Raw genomic sequence first — 16,775 nt, forward strand, 5'->3', positions numbered from 1 at the left:
TGTATTTGCCCTTGCTTGACTTGATAATGTTAATGTGTTTTAGCTCTACTTTTCGACGCATGTTGAGTTATTGTTGTCAGACCATTGTAGTTAAGGACATCAGTCTTGTTTAAGTGTGTGACTGGTGTTCATTTTTCAACAACTATCAAAGGTTTTCACCTCTAACTTTGAACACTTGCAGCCAGTTCTGTAAACTTTGATACAAGTTATCATTGGTTATCTTTTTCAATATCTCTGGTTTTTGGATAATTTAATTTGGATTCCAATTGTATAAAAAGATTAACGAGACCATCACATGGTTTGGATATTGTTTTTTTGTGTTGTTAAAGTTAACCAAGGTCTTAACCAATTTGGACAAATTTAAGCAGTGGACAGAGATAACCGGCGGATAAGATATCCAAGTTTTATACAATGGGCTGTTATTAACTATCAAAAGGAAAACACAAACTTGCAAGACAGATAATCCAAAACATATTTTGGCAGAATTATGCCCCATGTTCAACGTATATTTTTTCACTTAGATTTTCATTTTATAATAATAATCTAGCACTGCCCTGAGAAAAGTCGAGCGTGTGGATGTCGAACGGTTCTTGTTTAAATATCATCTTGATTACCGTCAAACAAATTCAACTAATACAGACACCTCTGACTTACCTTTGCACTTTCACATACTCGGTGTAGTTGTACCTTTACAAATAGCTAGTTGTACATAACTCTTGATGTATTTATCCATATATACTGGTGTGTTTGAGGTATGTTACTCAAAGGTCAAGGTCACATGTAGACTTCTGCATTATGAAAATTAGTTTGGATATGAAACGATCTTATTGTATGGCATAAAACTGCTATTCTCACCCCACATTGGCGAAACAAGGCAAGACGAGACGTGCCTTAGGACAACCCCTGCATTCAAGGTAACACGAGAAAATGACACCTGACAGCCCTCTGAAAAGAGTGCAAGACACAATGATATCAAATTTGACAGTCGTAATGAGTCAGTTTCTCTCGTTCATGTTTAGTCTTTACAGAACCGTCTCAAGGCGCATCTTGTGTTGCCTTGTTCATACCGTATGCCTAAAAAAAAGTTTAACTATTTGACAGTATAAGGGCGATTGCCACACATGGGCAGAACAGAAGCATTCCACCGTTCATTTGAAATTTAGAAGTGTTACGCAAACAGTGCAGTGATCCAGAAATTATATTTCCAGACACTCTACCCTTCGTGTAACACTACTTCCCCCTTAGACGGTATTGATTCCATATACACCGTTACCTGGTTTGTGTGTTGTTTTTTTTATTTCAGGGTGTTCATAAAAAATAAAGCTAGCATTTTGGCCACATATTTAAATGATATTTTAAAGCGAAACTGACAAAATATGTATTGTTTTATTGACACACAATCATACATGGCAATGACAGCGCATACAAAGCCAACAGCTTGTTTAAAACTAGTACTTGCTCTGCTTTCAGACACAACTATATATATTAATTGACATTTTGTCAACCAATTCACAAGTTAGCCAGCTTGTAAGGAATTATCATTAAGATCATTTTTGTTTCATTTCCGTGTTAAACGAGGCGTTCAATGTTAATGGTTATTGCAGCAAAAAGCTTTGTTCCCTCTTCTCTGTTTCTAGGTTGGTATTGAAGATTCAAATCTTCGACAGCTGCTCTTGCAATAGTCAGGAACTCTTGTGATACACCAAGTTCTGGAGGGCGTTGAGAATACTCCCGTTCCACATCATGTAATTCCCTATTGTCAACCAGTGATATTTTACAATCTCTTGCACTATACACTTCTGGCTGAAAGAACAACACCTCAGGTTTTCCTGCAGGACATGAAATTCGGTTATTTCGACGAACACGATGAGTATTCCAAATATTGCAAACTTCATTCAGGTCTTTACTTATGACAGGAAGAAAACTGTATCTAATGCATTCTAAGTGCACACTATCAGATGTGTCCAGTAATCCGAAATCACTCATATCTTTAAAATGGTTCATCCAGACATTTCCACACATTTCTCTAAGACTTCGCCAAAACCTCTCAATTCTGACATTTCTGTTAGATGAAACATAGACGAAGCTTAGGATCCCCTGGTACTGATCTGCGTCTGTCCATCGTAATGCCATTTGCGCATCACGGACAATAGAATTTTCAGTACCGCCGTCACCGTAAACCTGAACTGGAATGCCATTAATTTCCCTAATGCAGTCTAAATAAAAGCTAGATATGTACATCGGCTTTTTGTTAGAATCACAACATTTCAGCCACAACACTCTACGGGAAAATCCATCCACAGCTCCATGGATTGACAAACCGTATGGCTTCAATTTGTCAAAATGGATTGCAAAATTGGGACCATTGTTTATATAAATTCTCCGCCTTAACCTTCCCGCCTGCATTAATGCAACACCTTGTGGATCAATGAGTCCTAAAATTAGACGAACCATCTCAAACGTAGCTGCAAGTCCATGATTAATCAGGAGTCTTTGACGCATTTGCCGGTAACCAGCATTTTCACCGGAAGCTGATAACTCAAGCAATATTCCTTGAATAATTTCTTCGAGACTGTGCTGACTTTGGCCTCTAGTCAGGCGGTAACGTCTCAAGACTCGAAACATTGATCGTTCGCTTGTTATTTTTCCATGTCGTATGGCCATAACTCCAAGAATTTCACGTATAGAATAATCTCTCTGACGATACAAAACAATAAGCTGTAATGATGACATACCCTGAAGATCGGCGTCCTGAATATCGTTTGCGGGCATGATCTGGAATTACCATAAAGAAAATAAGAGATCTATTATTTAAATTAAAAAAAAACGGTCTAACAAGTGGCTTTCCAAAGGGGGACATTGGTACTGTACCGTTTTCGACCTTTGAACTCTAAATGTGACATTGACACTGTATAAACTGTTGCATTAATGAATACAGAAAAATCGCACATCCATTTCTCACCCAGTAATTTCCCTTTTTGTGTCTGAAAATAAATATGTTAAAACAGCCACATGTATTTTCGACAACAAAGATGCATTTACATTAAAAATAAAACAATAAAAGAAAACTTACTACTTGCTATAGTATGCACGTACACTCCAGTTCTTGGTCTGTAGGAAAAAGACAATTTTCACCGATTGAAGAGCATCTATTTTTATATAACTGGTATCTTTCGCGAATTTTTATTCATAATTTCATGAAGTTATCTGATTTCGAGAAAAAGTATTTGTTTTCGCGAAATCTTCCATTATTTTCATGAAATTTTATCTGTATGTGTTGGCAGTTTAGAGCACTGACATGCATAAATTCGTGTTAACATAATATATTTATTTCCGTGAAAATGTATCTGTTTTCGCGAAAAAAATTTCTTTTTCGCGACATCCTCCATTATTTTCATGTTATTTTAAGTTGTTAAGTGGTGGCCAAATATTCTTCCATAGATATCCCACACAGCAACAGTTAAATAAGCAAATTGTATGTACATAAAGCTATGATTTATTAAAAGTTCATCTTGAAAATGAATGACGTGTTTAATATTATAACACTATTATAACATTCTGCCACAATAACAGAACACTCGTTTTCCAATTTTTGAATTTAAACGGTACATTTGATGTGTTTTTGTTTTATTGTGGATCTGAGACAGAATACGTTATTCAAGATATTAATTATATGAATACGGCGCTATTACCAAGAGTAAATATAACAATATATACGGCAGAACGTGCGGCTGTTTTTAAATGATAAGTAACAAAATAATATTTTATTGAATCAGGGAGCTGGTGGATTTGAAAATAATTCCTAAATATTATTCAAGCTTTCCGTTTCGCCGTTGAATGCAATATTGCTCACCAATAATCCAAAGATGTGTAAGAGTTGTAAAATACTTTCAGTGGTTGATAGTTAATGAAGCTGTTAATGTTTACTTACGGAAGTATCCGCCCTACAGAAACGGAACGCTTGAATAATATTAAGGCATTATTTTCAACTCCACCAGCTCCTGATTCAATTGACTTTTATCAGGTTGCTTATCATTTAAAAACAGCTGCACGTTCCGCAATTGAACTGTTGTTATATTTACTTGACAATCAAACAACTGTACATCAAATTTACCGTTTAAATTCAAGAATGGAAAACGAAGAATATGTTATTGTGGTAGAATTGTATAATATTTTACAATTTCATACGACATTCATCTTCAAAATGAACTTTTAATAAATCAAAGCTTTATACAATTTGCTTATTTCACTGTTGCTTTGTGGGATATCTGTTGTGTTATTTAAAAGACTTTTCTCTTTTTTTACCTGTTTTGCGTATGTTTTGTGTTATCTTGATGACATTTCACTAGTATTATTATCATCATTATTATTATTATTATTATTATTATTATTATTATTTTTTTATTATTATTATTATTATTATAATAAAAATCATCATCATCATCATCAACATCATCATCATTATCATCATCATCATCATCATCATCATCATCAATATCATCATCATTATCATCATCGTCATCATCATCGTCATCGTCGTCGTCGTCGTCATCATCATCATCATCATCATCATCATCATCATCATCATCATCATCATCATCATCATCATCATCATCACTATCATCATCATCATCATCATCATCATCATCACAACCATCATCATCACAACCATCATCATCATCATCATCATCATCATCATCATCATCATCATCATCATCATTTGTTTTATTATTTGTATAATTATTTATATTATTATTTGTATTATTATTTGTATTATTATTTGTATTATTAATAATATTACTATTTGTGTTATTATTTGTATTATTATTAATGACAGTCTCAAAAGACCGAAAGCGATATAGCAGTGTTATAAACTGAACTATATTGCATCTCCACCATCGTTTACAAACACACATATCAATGAAATAACAATGAAAACAATATTTGGTAGTTAACCTTTATTTACCTCGAAACAAACCTGCAGGCATATCTTACACAGTGATAGAAAACAGGTATTTTAGTGTAAGTGAATGACGAACATGTGTGTCCAGTTAGTATTTAACAAGAAATATACTTCATTAAGCATAAACTAGAGTATATGATCTTAGATTATACGACGAGTTATGAATTTCATTGGTTATGGACATTAACATTACAACAATTGCTCTACCCAATCGTTTTCTAAAGATACAAACAAGGTAATAAGGTTAACATTTTTTTTAATAAAAAGGAAAAGAAGCATACATTCAAAGGAAACAAACCACGCACAGATTCAAAGATAACTACATCACGCATTCATCCAAAGTAACATATTGAAAAAATATTACCCATAAGATCACCAAAACAAACAAAACTAAAGCAACATGATCACGCTGCAAGGCTAAGTACATTTTAAATACATTATTCAGAACACTATAAAACCGTAATAAAGCACTTTACACATGTAACACTTTTATTTAACATCAAATTACACATCAAACAAATGAAAACAAAATGTATTTGACTCAGACATCAGCAGGAAGGTTTTTCCAATCCACTTAGTGCAGATTCTTCAAGCATTGTAAGATTTTGTTTCAAATGTTGTTTTTATTTCCATTAATATTATTTGCTTATTTCTCTTACAGTACTACAACGATTTATTATTAAAGTTAAACATATTGTGTATGAAAACACTGCCAGGTAAAAAAAAAGTCAAAATTAAATATTGATATTTAATAACAACACAAACGCACGTTTAACATCTAATACAATGAAATAAACGGTGCAATTAATGATCACACGTGTATTTTAGCGATTTCTGTATCAAAATGAGTTATTGGCATAAACATTACAACAATAGTAAGCATTTAAGATACAAACAGTATTACAATGTTAACATTCTAATATAATAATATAATATTAAGGATAGAAAAGGGCATGCATTAAAAGGATCAGAACATGCTCATGATAAAACAAAACACACATTATAGTTACAGGCTCGCACATACACCAAACATAACGAAAAATATCCCCAACTACACACGCCAACACATACCATGAAACTTACATGATTGGGTCGCAATATTCACGCTTCATACTTTATTCAAACTTTTTTTGTTTGCTCATTCACAAATTTTACACATGTTATTTAACGTTACATTAAACAAATCGCATTGTGTATTTTACTCACAAATCACCAGGATGATTTTTTCCTTTCTGTCGAGTGCAGATTATTCAAGTATTGTTTGTTATTGTTTCAGAGATAGTTTACAGCCGCACTTTTGAAATGGTTGTGGTGTCCGCCTTGCGACCGGGAAGTCACGGGTTTGATATCCGCTCGGCTTTCTAATGATATTTCAAATACGTCAAATACTGGTGACAGGAAACGGACTCGTGGTGGTTTCTTAAAGCCGAGGGCGTCAGATGCATTCGAGCTAAAATACAGGTAATAGGTTTAAAATAAAGTGATTCTAAATATATGAATATTATACACCTATTTTTCTTACTATTTACATAACGATTTATTTCGAGACACATTTTAGTATATTTTCACCAGTTCGCTCTGCTGCACCAAAACAATCTGCATTCTGTCTAAATTAACATTAACATGTTAACACATATCTGTAACATAAAGTAATAACTATTTTGTATGATAGTTTAAAAACACTACCAGAAAAAAACACGTCGAAATGTATACATTAAACATTTTCCGGTTATAACCACGAACATACGAAGAACTAACACGTAGTTGTTATTTTGGTATGTGGTAAAAACAACAACATTGCCAAAAAATACTTTGTATAAATACAAATATAAATCAGTCGCTGACTATAGATCGAGTAGATAAATAAGGATATTATAACTCAATGTTCCATATATTACCTTTGTTCTTAGATGCTGATAGAATTTGGTATTAAAGCCACACACCTTATTTGACATAGTAAATTAAAGTATAAAGAAGAAACATATTTTATATATGCCAATTAGAATATATCTGGTGGTTACAAGGTAGAAATCCGTCTTTTTTGCGCTCTTAAACTTAAAAATAATCGCGTTTGTCGAAATGGAGGTATACGTCTAGAAATCCTACTTTCGTTTTTAAAAGCTGTACCGTTTAAAAAATAATAAAGTACATGCTTACTAGGTTATAGATTTAATTTTATCTATGCCAATAAGAGTATATCTGTTGGTTACAAGGTAGAAATCCGTCTTTTTGTTTGCGCTTTTAAACTTAAAAATAATCGCGATTGTCGAAATGGACGTTTAATATTGAAATCCTACTTTCGGTTTTAAAAGATGTAATTCCTGGTTGAAAAATAAATAAATTGCTTGCTAACTAGGCTATAGATTTATTGAATATGTTGCACACTTTCAAATTGCATCTTTATGTATTGATTAACATGTACTTCATTTTAAGGTGTGTTGCTTTAAGATTGGATCCATGTAATCGTAGCGGATTGGTCTTTCGCTGTTCCTTTCTTGGATTGTTGAATGAATATTGTCTAGCTCTGCTCGAAACTTGCTCACAATTTCCAACGCTTTCGGCTCGCAGATGTAATTTATTTCAAATTTTCTCAACGCCTTCCCGAAAGAATGCTCGCTGAGAATTTTTGCTATCGTCAGAAGTTGGTACTGGTCAGAGCGATCTTGAATGGCTTGCAGCACGTCGCGTTCAGAAAGACTTCTTTTGTCGCTAGGCGGTTTTCCTCGCAGTTTTGATGGGTAGTTAATCGGAAAGGCGTACTCATCATACTGCTTGAAGTTCACAGCCGCGTGACCTGCACTGCACGTGTAAATGATGCTCGTGACGACCTGAATCAACTGGTCACGTGACGTAAACGTCCCGTTGACCCCTTCAACACCCAGGACACCGAGGCCACCATTTTCTATGGGTCTGTCCAGTTCTGCCCGCCAGCTCTGTATCTCAATGTCTTGAGAAAACACGGTGTCGGATGGATAATATAGGAGCACGTAATCGGTTACGTATTGCAAGATTGCTTTGTACGTCAGAAGCGCATCATCCCGACATGGGTAGTCGGGAACTACTTCAGGGCTATCTACACCTCATTCTTTGAGGTTGGCCGGGAGCGTTCCTTCCACGTTGAGCCTCCATTTGGTTCGGTAACGCCTTATCAACTCAAAGGCTCCTTTTGTACCTATAGACATAACTGTGTCAATAAAGCCTCCTTTCTTGAGCAAAGTCCCCACAGCAAGCTCATTGATTGTCATCAAATACACAAAGTGTGGTAACAGGAGTTTAAACATCGGGTGTGACTGCGACAGATGTCGGTGAACGGATACCTCAAACCCCTCCATGACGACGTGTGTGTATCCAAGATGGCTGATCGATTGGTGGACGCAGGCGTATGCGTTATTGAAACACATCTTCCCGAGAATCCACGTGTATTTGCTGTCAGAAGAAAGGAAGACGGGATTGTTGTCTGCGTTATCCTGGAACAGCTGTATGGCGATGGGAACGATTTTGTCATCGTTTCGTCAGTAGAACAACGCTATAGGAGAGCACACTAAACTCCCGCTCCCCTCTTTGCACTTATTCAGAATCGAATGGTATATTACAAAAAGACGCTCGTTCGATAATGCCGATCGCAGGGTATCATTTTCTAAGAAGGGTTTTAGCATTGCCGGTGTTACCGCAAGTTTCTCGGGTATTTTCGTACATAGCCGGATCACTTCGTTGTTCGTGCCAGCAAAACGGTGCATTCCGAACTTGACATCTTCGTCACACCTTAACATAACGCATTTGCTTTTTGACTAACATTCAGTTGCACAAACATTATTAAGTTGTATGAAAATATTCTTCATGCTGGTCGCTTAATTATAAAACGAATCTGGTATAAAAGTGTTATGATCAGACTTAGGCCCTTTTCACAATAAAAGATAAACACTGATAAACCAAACATGTAATATACCGTGTAAGGTCGGATGGTGCCGGAAAAAGACATCCAAATATATTTTTCACGTCATTTAAATCTTTCCACTCTTTACCGTGAAAAAGAAATTTCGTTGCTCCATCAATACGACCTACTTCAGCTTCTAGTGCTGCTTTAGTGTAATGACGTTTCTGTAGTTCTGGAACTTCCTTCACTTGGCAGGGTATTTCCTTCTGTCTTCGTATTCGTAAAGTTTACGTTGTTCAATTAACGTTTCTGTTCGTCTTTCTGGAATATAGATATATAAATGTATATAACAGTATATAATGTTCATCGACTGACAGATTGACGTCTATTTTTCTGCAACGCAAAATGGACATTATGGGTTGCGGTCGTTTATTTTTGAACCTCATGGAAGAGGAACGTGCAGTCGGAATACAACTTTTTCGATGAGAATACTGTCAGCGTTTTTCAATAATTGCGTATTTAGGAAGCCTTAAGAAATTTTGAATGCTTCGGATAGAAGGCTGGGTATAAGCAAGTAGTAGACCGACAAACTGAACCAAGCTTGTCTTCGCAATAGTAAATTCCAGTGAAATATTGTAGGGCATTCATTGATTTTGCGTATAAAAACACTCTTTATGAACAATTAAACAGCGGTTGAAACCATGATACACTAATAAAACTACCCGAAGGTGATCATACAAAGGTTTATTTGCAAAGTTAGAAATGTTAAGTATTTAACGAATCTATCGTTACACCGGAAGAGTATTTATATGAGCGTCGCTCTGTGAAAAGGTGGTTTAATACATGTGCGTAAAGTGTCGTCCCAGATTAGCCTGTGCAATCCGCACATGATTATCAGGGATGACACTTTACGCCTTAACTGGATTGTTGCTAAGAAGAGACTTTCATTAAACGAAACATATCATAAAAGCGGAAAGTGTTGTCCCTTTTTAGCTTGTGCGGACTGCACATGCTAATCTGGGACGACATTTTACGCATATGTATTAAACCCCCTTTTCACAGAGCGCGGCCAATATGTTTCAACATATTCAGAGTCTTTTAAAAGTAACAAATAACTTGTGGACTAGCGGTTTGTGTATGGTGGGGTTTTTTATAAAACGCTTCTTAGTAAATAAACCCCCTCAATCGCTATTACGCGCATTGTGTAATCATAAAGCGTTATTGTATACAATCAAACTACATTCGCAACGAATAAGCGAAGAATGCAAACTTTCTTGTTTAATTGTAGAAGGTACTACACTATGAATAATTGGACATTTTGATATGTTTTAAACTTCTTTTAAATACCGAGGTCTGATTGAAATGCTAAAGTGTTGTCCAAGGGGGTTAAACAAATAAATATTGTATTATCCATGAACAAAGTTGTATTTTAACGGCTAATGAGGTTAAACAAAAAAAAAACTGCCGGTTCTCCTCCGCACAGGCTATTCAGGGACGACGCTTTCCGCTTTTATTGTATTTATCGTTTAAAAGAAGACTCTTCTTTACGAAAATCCAGTTTAGGTGGAAATTGTCGTCTCTGATTAGCCTGTGCGATCTGCACATGCTAATCTAGGTCGACTCTTTACGCATTTGCATTAAACCCTATTGTTTTCTCAGAACCAGGCTTATTTAAAAAAAAGATTATAACGTAAAGCTTAATGTTCATTTTATTGGTGCCAAGCAGATTAATAGATAACATATAGCATTAAAATTAAAAATATGTTTGTCTGATATTATAGTGCGTTAATAACTTCTTTCACAAAATAATGTCTATTGAAAAGATAAACGACGCGGTAGTTTTACTTCGTATTTAAGAAATTAATACGTTGTATTCAAGGACTTAAGGCCCACTGTCATAAACCACTTAACGCCTAATACACATGTTCTACTGATGTGTATTTGCCCTACCAATCAAAATCTAGGTTATGTAGGTTCGCTGCGTAAACCCCGCCTCCTGTTGCACGGTGCCTAACCAATACGGATAACACCGTAAATTGTGTACATTTCCGGCTAATACGAGAAACGACAACGGATCATATCAGAAAAAAAACAAAGCGAAATGCAGGATGTGCCTAGTATTGGAAGTGAAAATGGCAACATAACCTCGTAAGTATGCCAAATACTTTTGCTCACGGAACATTATGGTATTTAAGCTAATAGTTTACTTCAAAATTCGATATGAAAATAAAATAGTTTATCAAAACGAACGAAAACAAATGAGCCATACCTATCTCATAGTCATGAAATAATTTAAAATACTTGCTTTTTTGCAACTGGAGAGAAAAAAAGTATACTTGTTCTGCTTTACAATGTTGTAAGAATCATTCAGATTAATAAAAAAAACGTAGGAAATTACATGCAAAATAAAAAACGTGAGTATTTGCGTTTTAATAGTGTCGCATATTGATTTCACGGGCACCGGATACATTCAGACGAAACCATAAAATACTGGCACCGGATACATTCCGGAAACACAACACTGGAAAATACACGAAATCAATTGAAACATATACAGATGAGTACGTGATTTCAGCACGTTTTATAAACAACATGTGCACATCGTATGTGAAAGGTTTAATATAGAACTTGAAGTTGGTGATCAAATTGATATGAGTTGTTGATTCGCATTGTAACGATGTATATTCGCACTACCCTGTTAAATTCACCCTCCAAAAAGAAGTAATGCATTCTAAGAGAATAATAAAGAAACGTATAATATTAATGTCGAGCCCTCTGGCGGAGAGTTTGATATAGCAGTAAAAATGGTCTAGTATATGTGAGTACGTGCGTTCAATCGAGCTTGACCGGACTAGAAATTAATGGGTATAGTATGCAGTTAACAATATGCACAGAAGTTTACAGCTTTTCAAAACAAATACAATGGCATTTTCATTCTTATTGCAGGCATTATCAGTACTTCAGATTTACTCATCCACGACCGGCGTCGTTACGGTGAGGCGAGGCCGAGATGATGACGAGATACAGCTCAGAATACTTCGTGACTGTAGTCACGCATTTGGTGATGAGCTGTCACATGTAATTCATCCTGGCGAACTATCGTTGGAGAGACAATTATACTTGTTCAAAAACGTTCGTACATTTGTGCGTCCGTCCTTTCAAGACATCATATGCCCTGCTCCAGAAAGTGCTTAGAGTTCATGTTTCTATGTACCGTAACTGTGTTTATTTGATGCTAAAACTATTAAATGAGTTAACAAGAAAGAAACGCAGCAACTAAATGACGTTGACAACTAGTAGTGTGTTTACAAAAAATGGCACAAATTAAAAAGTATATAAGATATTCTAACACGGCACGTGCCAAATTTCATATAAACAAAGAAGAAAATCGTCCATGGGTTATTCTGCAATAATTATGGGCGGAGCTTAATGTTTCGCAAATAGTTCCGAATAAATATGTTATTTGTTAGGAAACGTAATTAAGAAAACATTATATAGCATGTCAGCTTTCCAGTAGCATCAAAAAACGTGACGTCATTTAGTTTCTACGATTTTTGTTCAATGAAAGTGACGTCATTTGCAAAATATTTATGAATGAAAGCGACGTCATATGTTTGTAACGATTCAATGACGTCACTAAATAGTGAACTTTGTACTAAGAACTTAAGAAGGGCGGAGTATTTAAAAATATAGTTCACGTCTAAAAGCTTGAACCAAATCAATCAGAATCGTGTTAGAATCGAAATAATAATTTTATATGATGGTTTGTTGTCGAATAACCCACAGTAAGGAGTATAGATGCGTGTAATTATTATTATATAGGCCTGACATCCCCACCCGCCACGATCCACTAGAGACCTTGAACATACAATAATTGTCTTGCGTTTTCTGTCTTGTAAAAAAAAACATTACATTTTTGACTCGCCTGTCATTTCGCCTTGTTATTTCTGCCTGTCAACACGATCTGGGGCAACGCTCATAAAACCAATTTTAAAAAAGTGAATGTTTTACAAAAACGCGCAGCGAAAGTCATTTTACAAAAACCAAATAGAACACCATCCAAAGAATTGTTTTTACAGATTAATTGGCTCTCTTTTAATAATAGATGTAAACACCACACGGCAATCTTGATATATAAATGTGTCAACAATCAGACTCCAGAATATTTAAATGATATTATAACTTTTTCTCAAAATCACAAATATAACTTAAGATCTGCCACCCATAGCGATATTGTTAATACCAAAGCGAAAACAGGTTATAGGAAACGAGCGTTTTCATACCATAGCATGGATATTTGGATATTTATTATTATTATTATTATTATTACTCGTGCTTCGCACTCGTGATTTAATTCCTACGCATCTATACTCCTTACTGTGGGTTATTCGACAACAAACCATGATAGAAAAATATTATTTCTTAAATGACAAACGGTATTCAGATAATAGAAATTAAGAAACTGGAATAATATGTTAAAAAGAGAGTAAAATTCGATAGTTTTGTCATTAACCCCCTTTTAACAGATCACGAATTATAATCACACCAACGTTAACAAAATGGTTTATAAAAACAACGATTAACAATACGACAACAATTCTATTTTACATTTAGCACTGCTGAACTGGTGTAAAAACGTTCTACAATAGCACGCGTTCTACATCGGATTTTGTAAGAACCAATACAATGTGTAACCTATTTCAGCGTAGGGTTAAGACATTTTTCATGGGTTAAGACAGAGTGGTCAGGGCTGAGGGACGAGAAATAGCAGACCCATGCATTTAACAATCTAAAATCAAGCAATTCTTTAAATGTTTACCATATCAGCAGGATCCAATATATTCTTTAAACGTACTATACTATATTTCATTAGTCTCGGCTATTATCCGGTGCCTACTTCATGCATTGTCCGGTGCCAGCAATCGACATATAAAATACTGGTTTTTCTACGAACTAAACCGTCACTCATCATGGCAATTACTTCACAAGATTTATGCTGCTTTTTTATCAGGAAACTAGCTCAGAAGTGTTAATTTCATCGTTTATATGGACTAATATCTGCATTTTTATTTCCGTTTCAACAGGTTTTGTACTGTTGGTCAATAAAGATTCTCACTGCAAATCGACGTTTTTGTTACTGAACACGAGTAAAACAATTACTGAATAGTTATTCCGTGGAATATTGGTTTGGTGAAAAATGTTAACTTAAAGTAGAGAATATCGAGAATACAAGAACACACTAATCTCAAAGCAGTCAATATTTTCTGGTATGATCCGGTGCCATTCTGTATCTGTATCTGTGTATTCTTCACCGCCAAAGATGGCGAACCCCAGTGGTTGCTGGGAGTACAAGTCCATAGTATAAATATCACACCATCACCGCACTAGTTCCTATATACATAGTTTCACAGGTATATCACAAGGTACATATATATACACATCACGGTCATTGCACAGTTTTCACAGGTGTATCGTACAGTACACATATATATACACGCGAGTGATTACAGACGTTGGGGACATGGACCACATGTTATTTTCTTTCACACGTACATCACAGGGTTCGTATATATATACACACATCAGTCATTACAAACACAGAACAAGTATCTAGACCGCATGCCATGCAACCAAGAAGTCCTCAGTTTCCAGACAGTTCTTTATAAAGCCTATATCTTGTAGTATGTAAGTGGAAGAATAGTCTTCGTATATGAAATTCTAACATAAGCATTTTGTCTCTATATGAAGGGTGGTTTGGGACTATGATTGACCAGTCAATGAGGGTTTGGACTAGTAGAGCAGGGGAAGTAACTTGTTTGGTGAGGTCCATAGTTTCCAGTAAATTCCAGATTCGGCACATAACTGGGGCTCTTACCTGTTCCAATGCAGAGCAGTGTAACAGGAAGTGTTCGACTGTTTCATCTTCCACTTTACAGTTCGGGCACACTGCGCTTATGGCATACTGGTTGAAGCGGCATCTATTTACTTGGAGTACGTAAGTGCCGGTGAGTAGCCTGAATCTTGTAGGCAGTCGAGTTACCTCTAGTGCTGAGGAGCATCCAACTTGTATCAAAGGATGAAATTTGCCAGGTGAATATTGAATGTTCATGTATTTCAAGGAGGAATATGTGCGGGCGATCCTATCGATATATTCTTTCCAATAATTCACTACCGTTTTATGTACCTTTAATCTCCATTGGGATTTATTAAGAGGGTTTTGCAGATAATCATCAACATCTCCTAGGTCATATTTTACAAGGAGAGGGAGCACACAGTTTATCCATGATGAGGATTTTCCTGATTTCACAGAAAGTTGTCGTACCACAATTTGGCGTTCAATACTAGACTCCTTTTGGCCACATATATTGTTGAAAAAGTTTAAGATTTTCAGATGATATAATGCTTCAATTGGTAAAAGTCCTGTAAGGATAAGCACACAGGGATCTGCAGCATTATTTGGCAGAGAAAGTATCTGTTTAATAGTTTTCCTTTGGAACAGGTCCAGTTGTTTGATGAGAGTACTATTTGGTGTGAATATTTCTATGCCGTAGGTGAGCACAGGAAGAACAAATGACTTATAAAGATCCAGCATTGATTTATGGTCCAGACCATTATGACCGTGCATCCCGGCTCCAAGGAGACTGTACAGAGCACGTCTTGCCTTTGAGATGTTCCCTTCTACGTTCACTTCAGCTGTTTCACAGACAGACGTCGTTCTTGTTATACCTAAATGGACGGAGGTATCGACATGATTGAGGTTAGTTTCACCCAGTTTGAAGCATTCACTTTTAGGGATTGTTGTTCTTTTGGAAGGTTTGATATTTAAGGCCACAGTCTTTGTGGGTTGAAGAAGGTAACGTTCTTCATTTGCAAATGATAGGGACATGTTTATCATTAGCTGTACATCTGTGTGGTCTCTACCCATTAAACATACATCATCTGCGCACGCTGAGCTATTAGCGAGTACGGTGCCAATTCGCCCACCTCGTCCGGTGTCGGCTAACCTATCCAGTAAAGGATTGACGTAGAGCTTGTAGAGGTCCGTGGAGAGGATCCCTCCCTGACGTACTCCTTGTGATATATCGAAGGAACCACTTATTTGGGACCTATACTTGACCACGCTGGATGAGTTTTCATGCAAGGATTTCAAGAGGAGCCAATGACCGTCGTTTATACCTGCATGGTAGAGTCTGCGTAAAAGTTGGGAGTGGTCGACCACGTCGAACGCTGACTTGGCGTCTAAGAACACCACATGAGCAGAGGTTTTTAGGTCTGTACACTCGCGATAGTACTCTTCCAGGATAAAGGCAGCATTTAAGGGGGAGGACCCTGACGTGAAGCCTCGTTGTGAAGCGTTTTGCACTTTTAAAATACAGTCTTGAATTCTATTTCTTAAAATTGTCTCTATAATTTTGCACAAAGTAGGTAGTACTGTTATTCCTCTGTAGTTCCCTACTTCAGATGGGACACCTTTCTTTTTAAAGACCGGGGTTAGGATACCTCTTTTCAAACAGGTAGGAATTTCTCGGTTATTGAAGATAATGTTGATGATTTCAAGAATACTAGTTCTTAAACTGTCCGGGCCAAATGCAACGTGCTCTATGTTAATACCAAAAATATCCGCCGCTTTACCTTTATGAATTGTTTTCAGGGCTTTTGTCAGTTCAGCAGATGTCACAGGAATCACAGGTGAGTTGGAGACGATATTGGTGATTGCGGATATCTCACATTGAACTTGACTCTGATAGGTTTTATCAAAATTGGTGTCATCTGAGTGTTGTGCTAAGTGCTCGAAGTGTGCTTTGAACCCCTCGAGAATACCATCTGTTCCTGAGTAGAGTGTTTCTCCTACATATAGATCTTCAACCACTTGTTTCAGGGATCCTCTCTGTTTATTAATCAGTTTATAAAATAGTTTCTTGTCACATGATCTAGAGT

The 16,775-nt window shown here is 36.0% G+C and overlaps 2 protein-coding genes and 1 long non-coding RNA gene across 7 annotated transcripts in view; 1 reads left to right on the forward strand and 2 right to left on the reverse strand.

Annotated features, from left to right (window-relative positions):
* Positions 1-16,775, reverse strand: part of LOC127863578 (uncharacterized) — a 139,022-nt gene that overhangs the window by 59,908 nt on the left and 62,339 nt on the right. Inside the window, exons 7-9 of one of the 4 annotated variants that reach the window (XM_052403139.1) lie at positions 13,657-16,775; positions 8,986-9,158; positions 4,944-6,413 (exon numbers count right to left, since the gene is read on the reverse strand). The exon at positions 13,657-16,775 is cut by the window's right edge and continues 1,439 nt beyond it. The exons of 1 other annotated variant lie outside the window; for it this stretch is intronic. Coding sequence is in view for 2 of the 3 variants with exons in the window: in XM_052403137.1 (XP_052259097.1) it covers positions 14,479-16,775 (2,297 nt within the window). In the remaining variant the exon portion in view is untranslated. Of the gene's footprint in view, positions 1-4,943; positions 6,414-8,985; positions 9,159-12,765 lie in introns of those variants that run through there. 2 more of the 4 variants (XM_052403138.1, XM_052403137.1) reach the window with 2 other exon arrangements.
* Positions 1,570-8,208, reverse strand: LOC127863575 (uncharacterized). The gene is made up of 3 exons (XM_052403134.1): positions 8,136-8,208; positions 7,507-7,910; positions 1,570-2,697 (listed from the first exon to the last, which is right to left on the reverse strand). The coding sequence occupies exons 1-3, from the start codon at positions 8,206-8,208 to the stop codon at positions 1,570-1,572; spliced, it is 1,605 nt and encodes a 534-aa protein (XP_052259094.1).
* On the forward strand, positions 10,832-12,803 carry LOC127863590 (uncharacterized). 2 transcript variants are annotated; one of them, XR_008041108.1, is made up of 3 exons: positions 10,832-10,985; positions 11,274-11,398; positions 11,784-12,803. It is a non-coding gene; the product is annotated as an uncharacterized LOC127863590 (long non-coding RNA). The 2 variants fall into 2 exon arrangements; XR_008041107.1 differs by lacking the exon at positions 11,274-11,398.

The sequence above is a fragment of the Dreissena polymorpha genome, unplaced genomic scaffold (assembly GCF_020536995.1).
Source record: "Dreissena polymorpha isolate Duluth1 unplaced genomic scaffold, UMN_Dpol_1.0 chrUn017, whole genome shotgun sequence".
NCBI lineage: Eukaryota > Metazoa > Mollusca > Bivalvia > Myida > Dreissenidae > Dreissena > Dreissena polymorpha.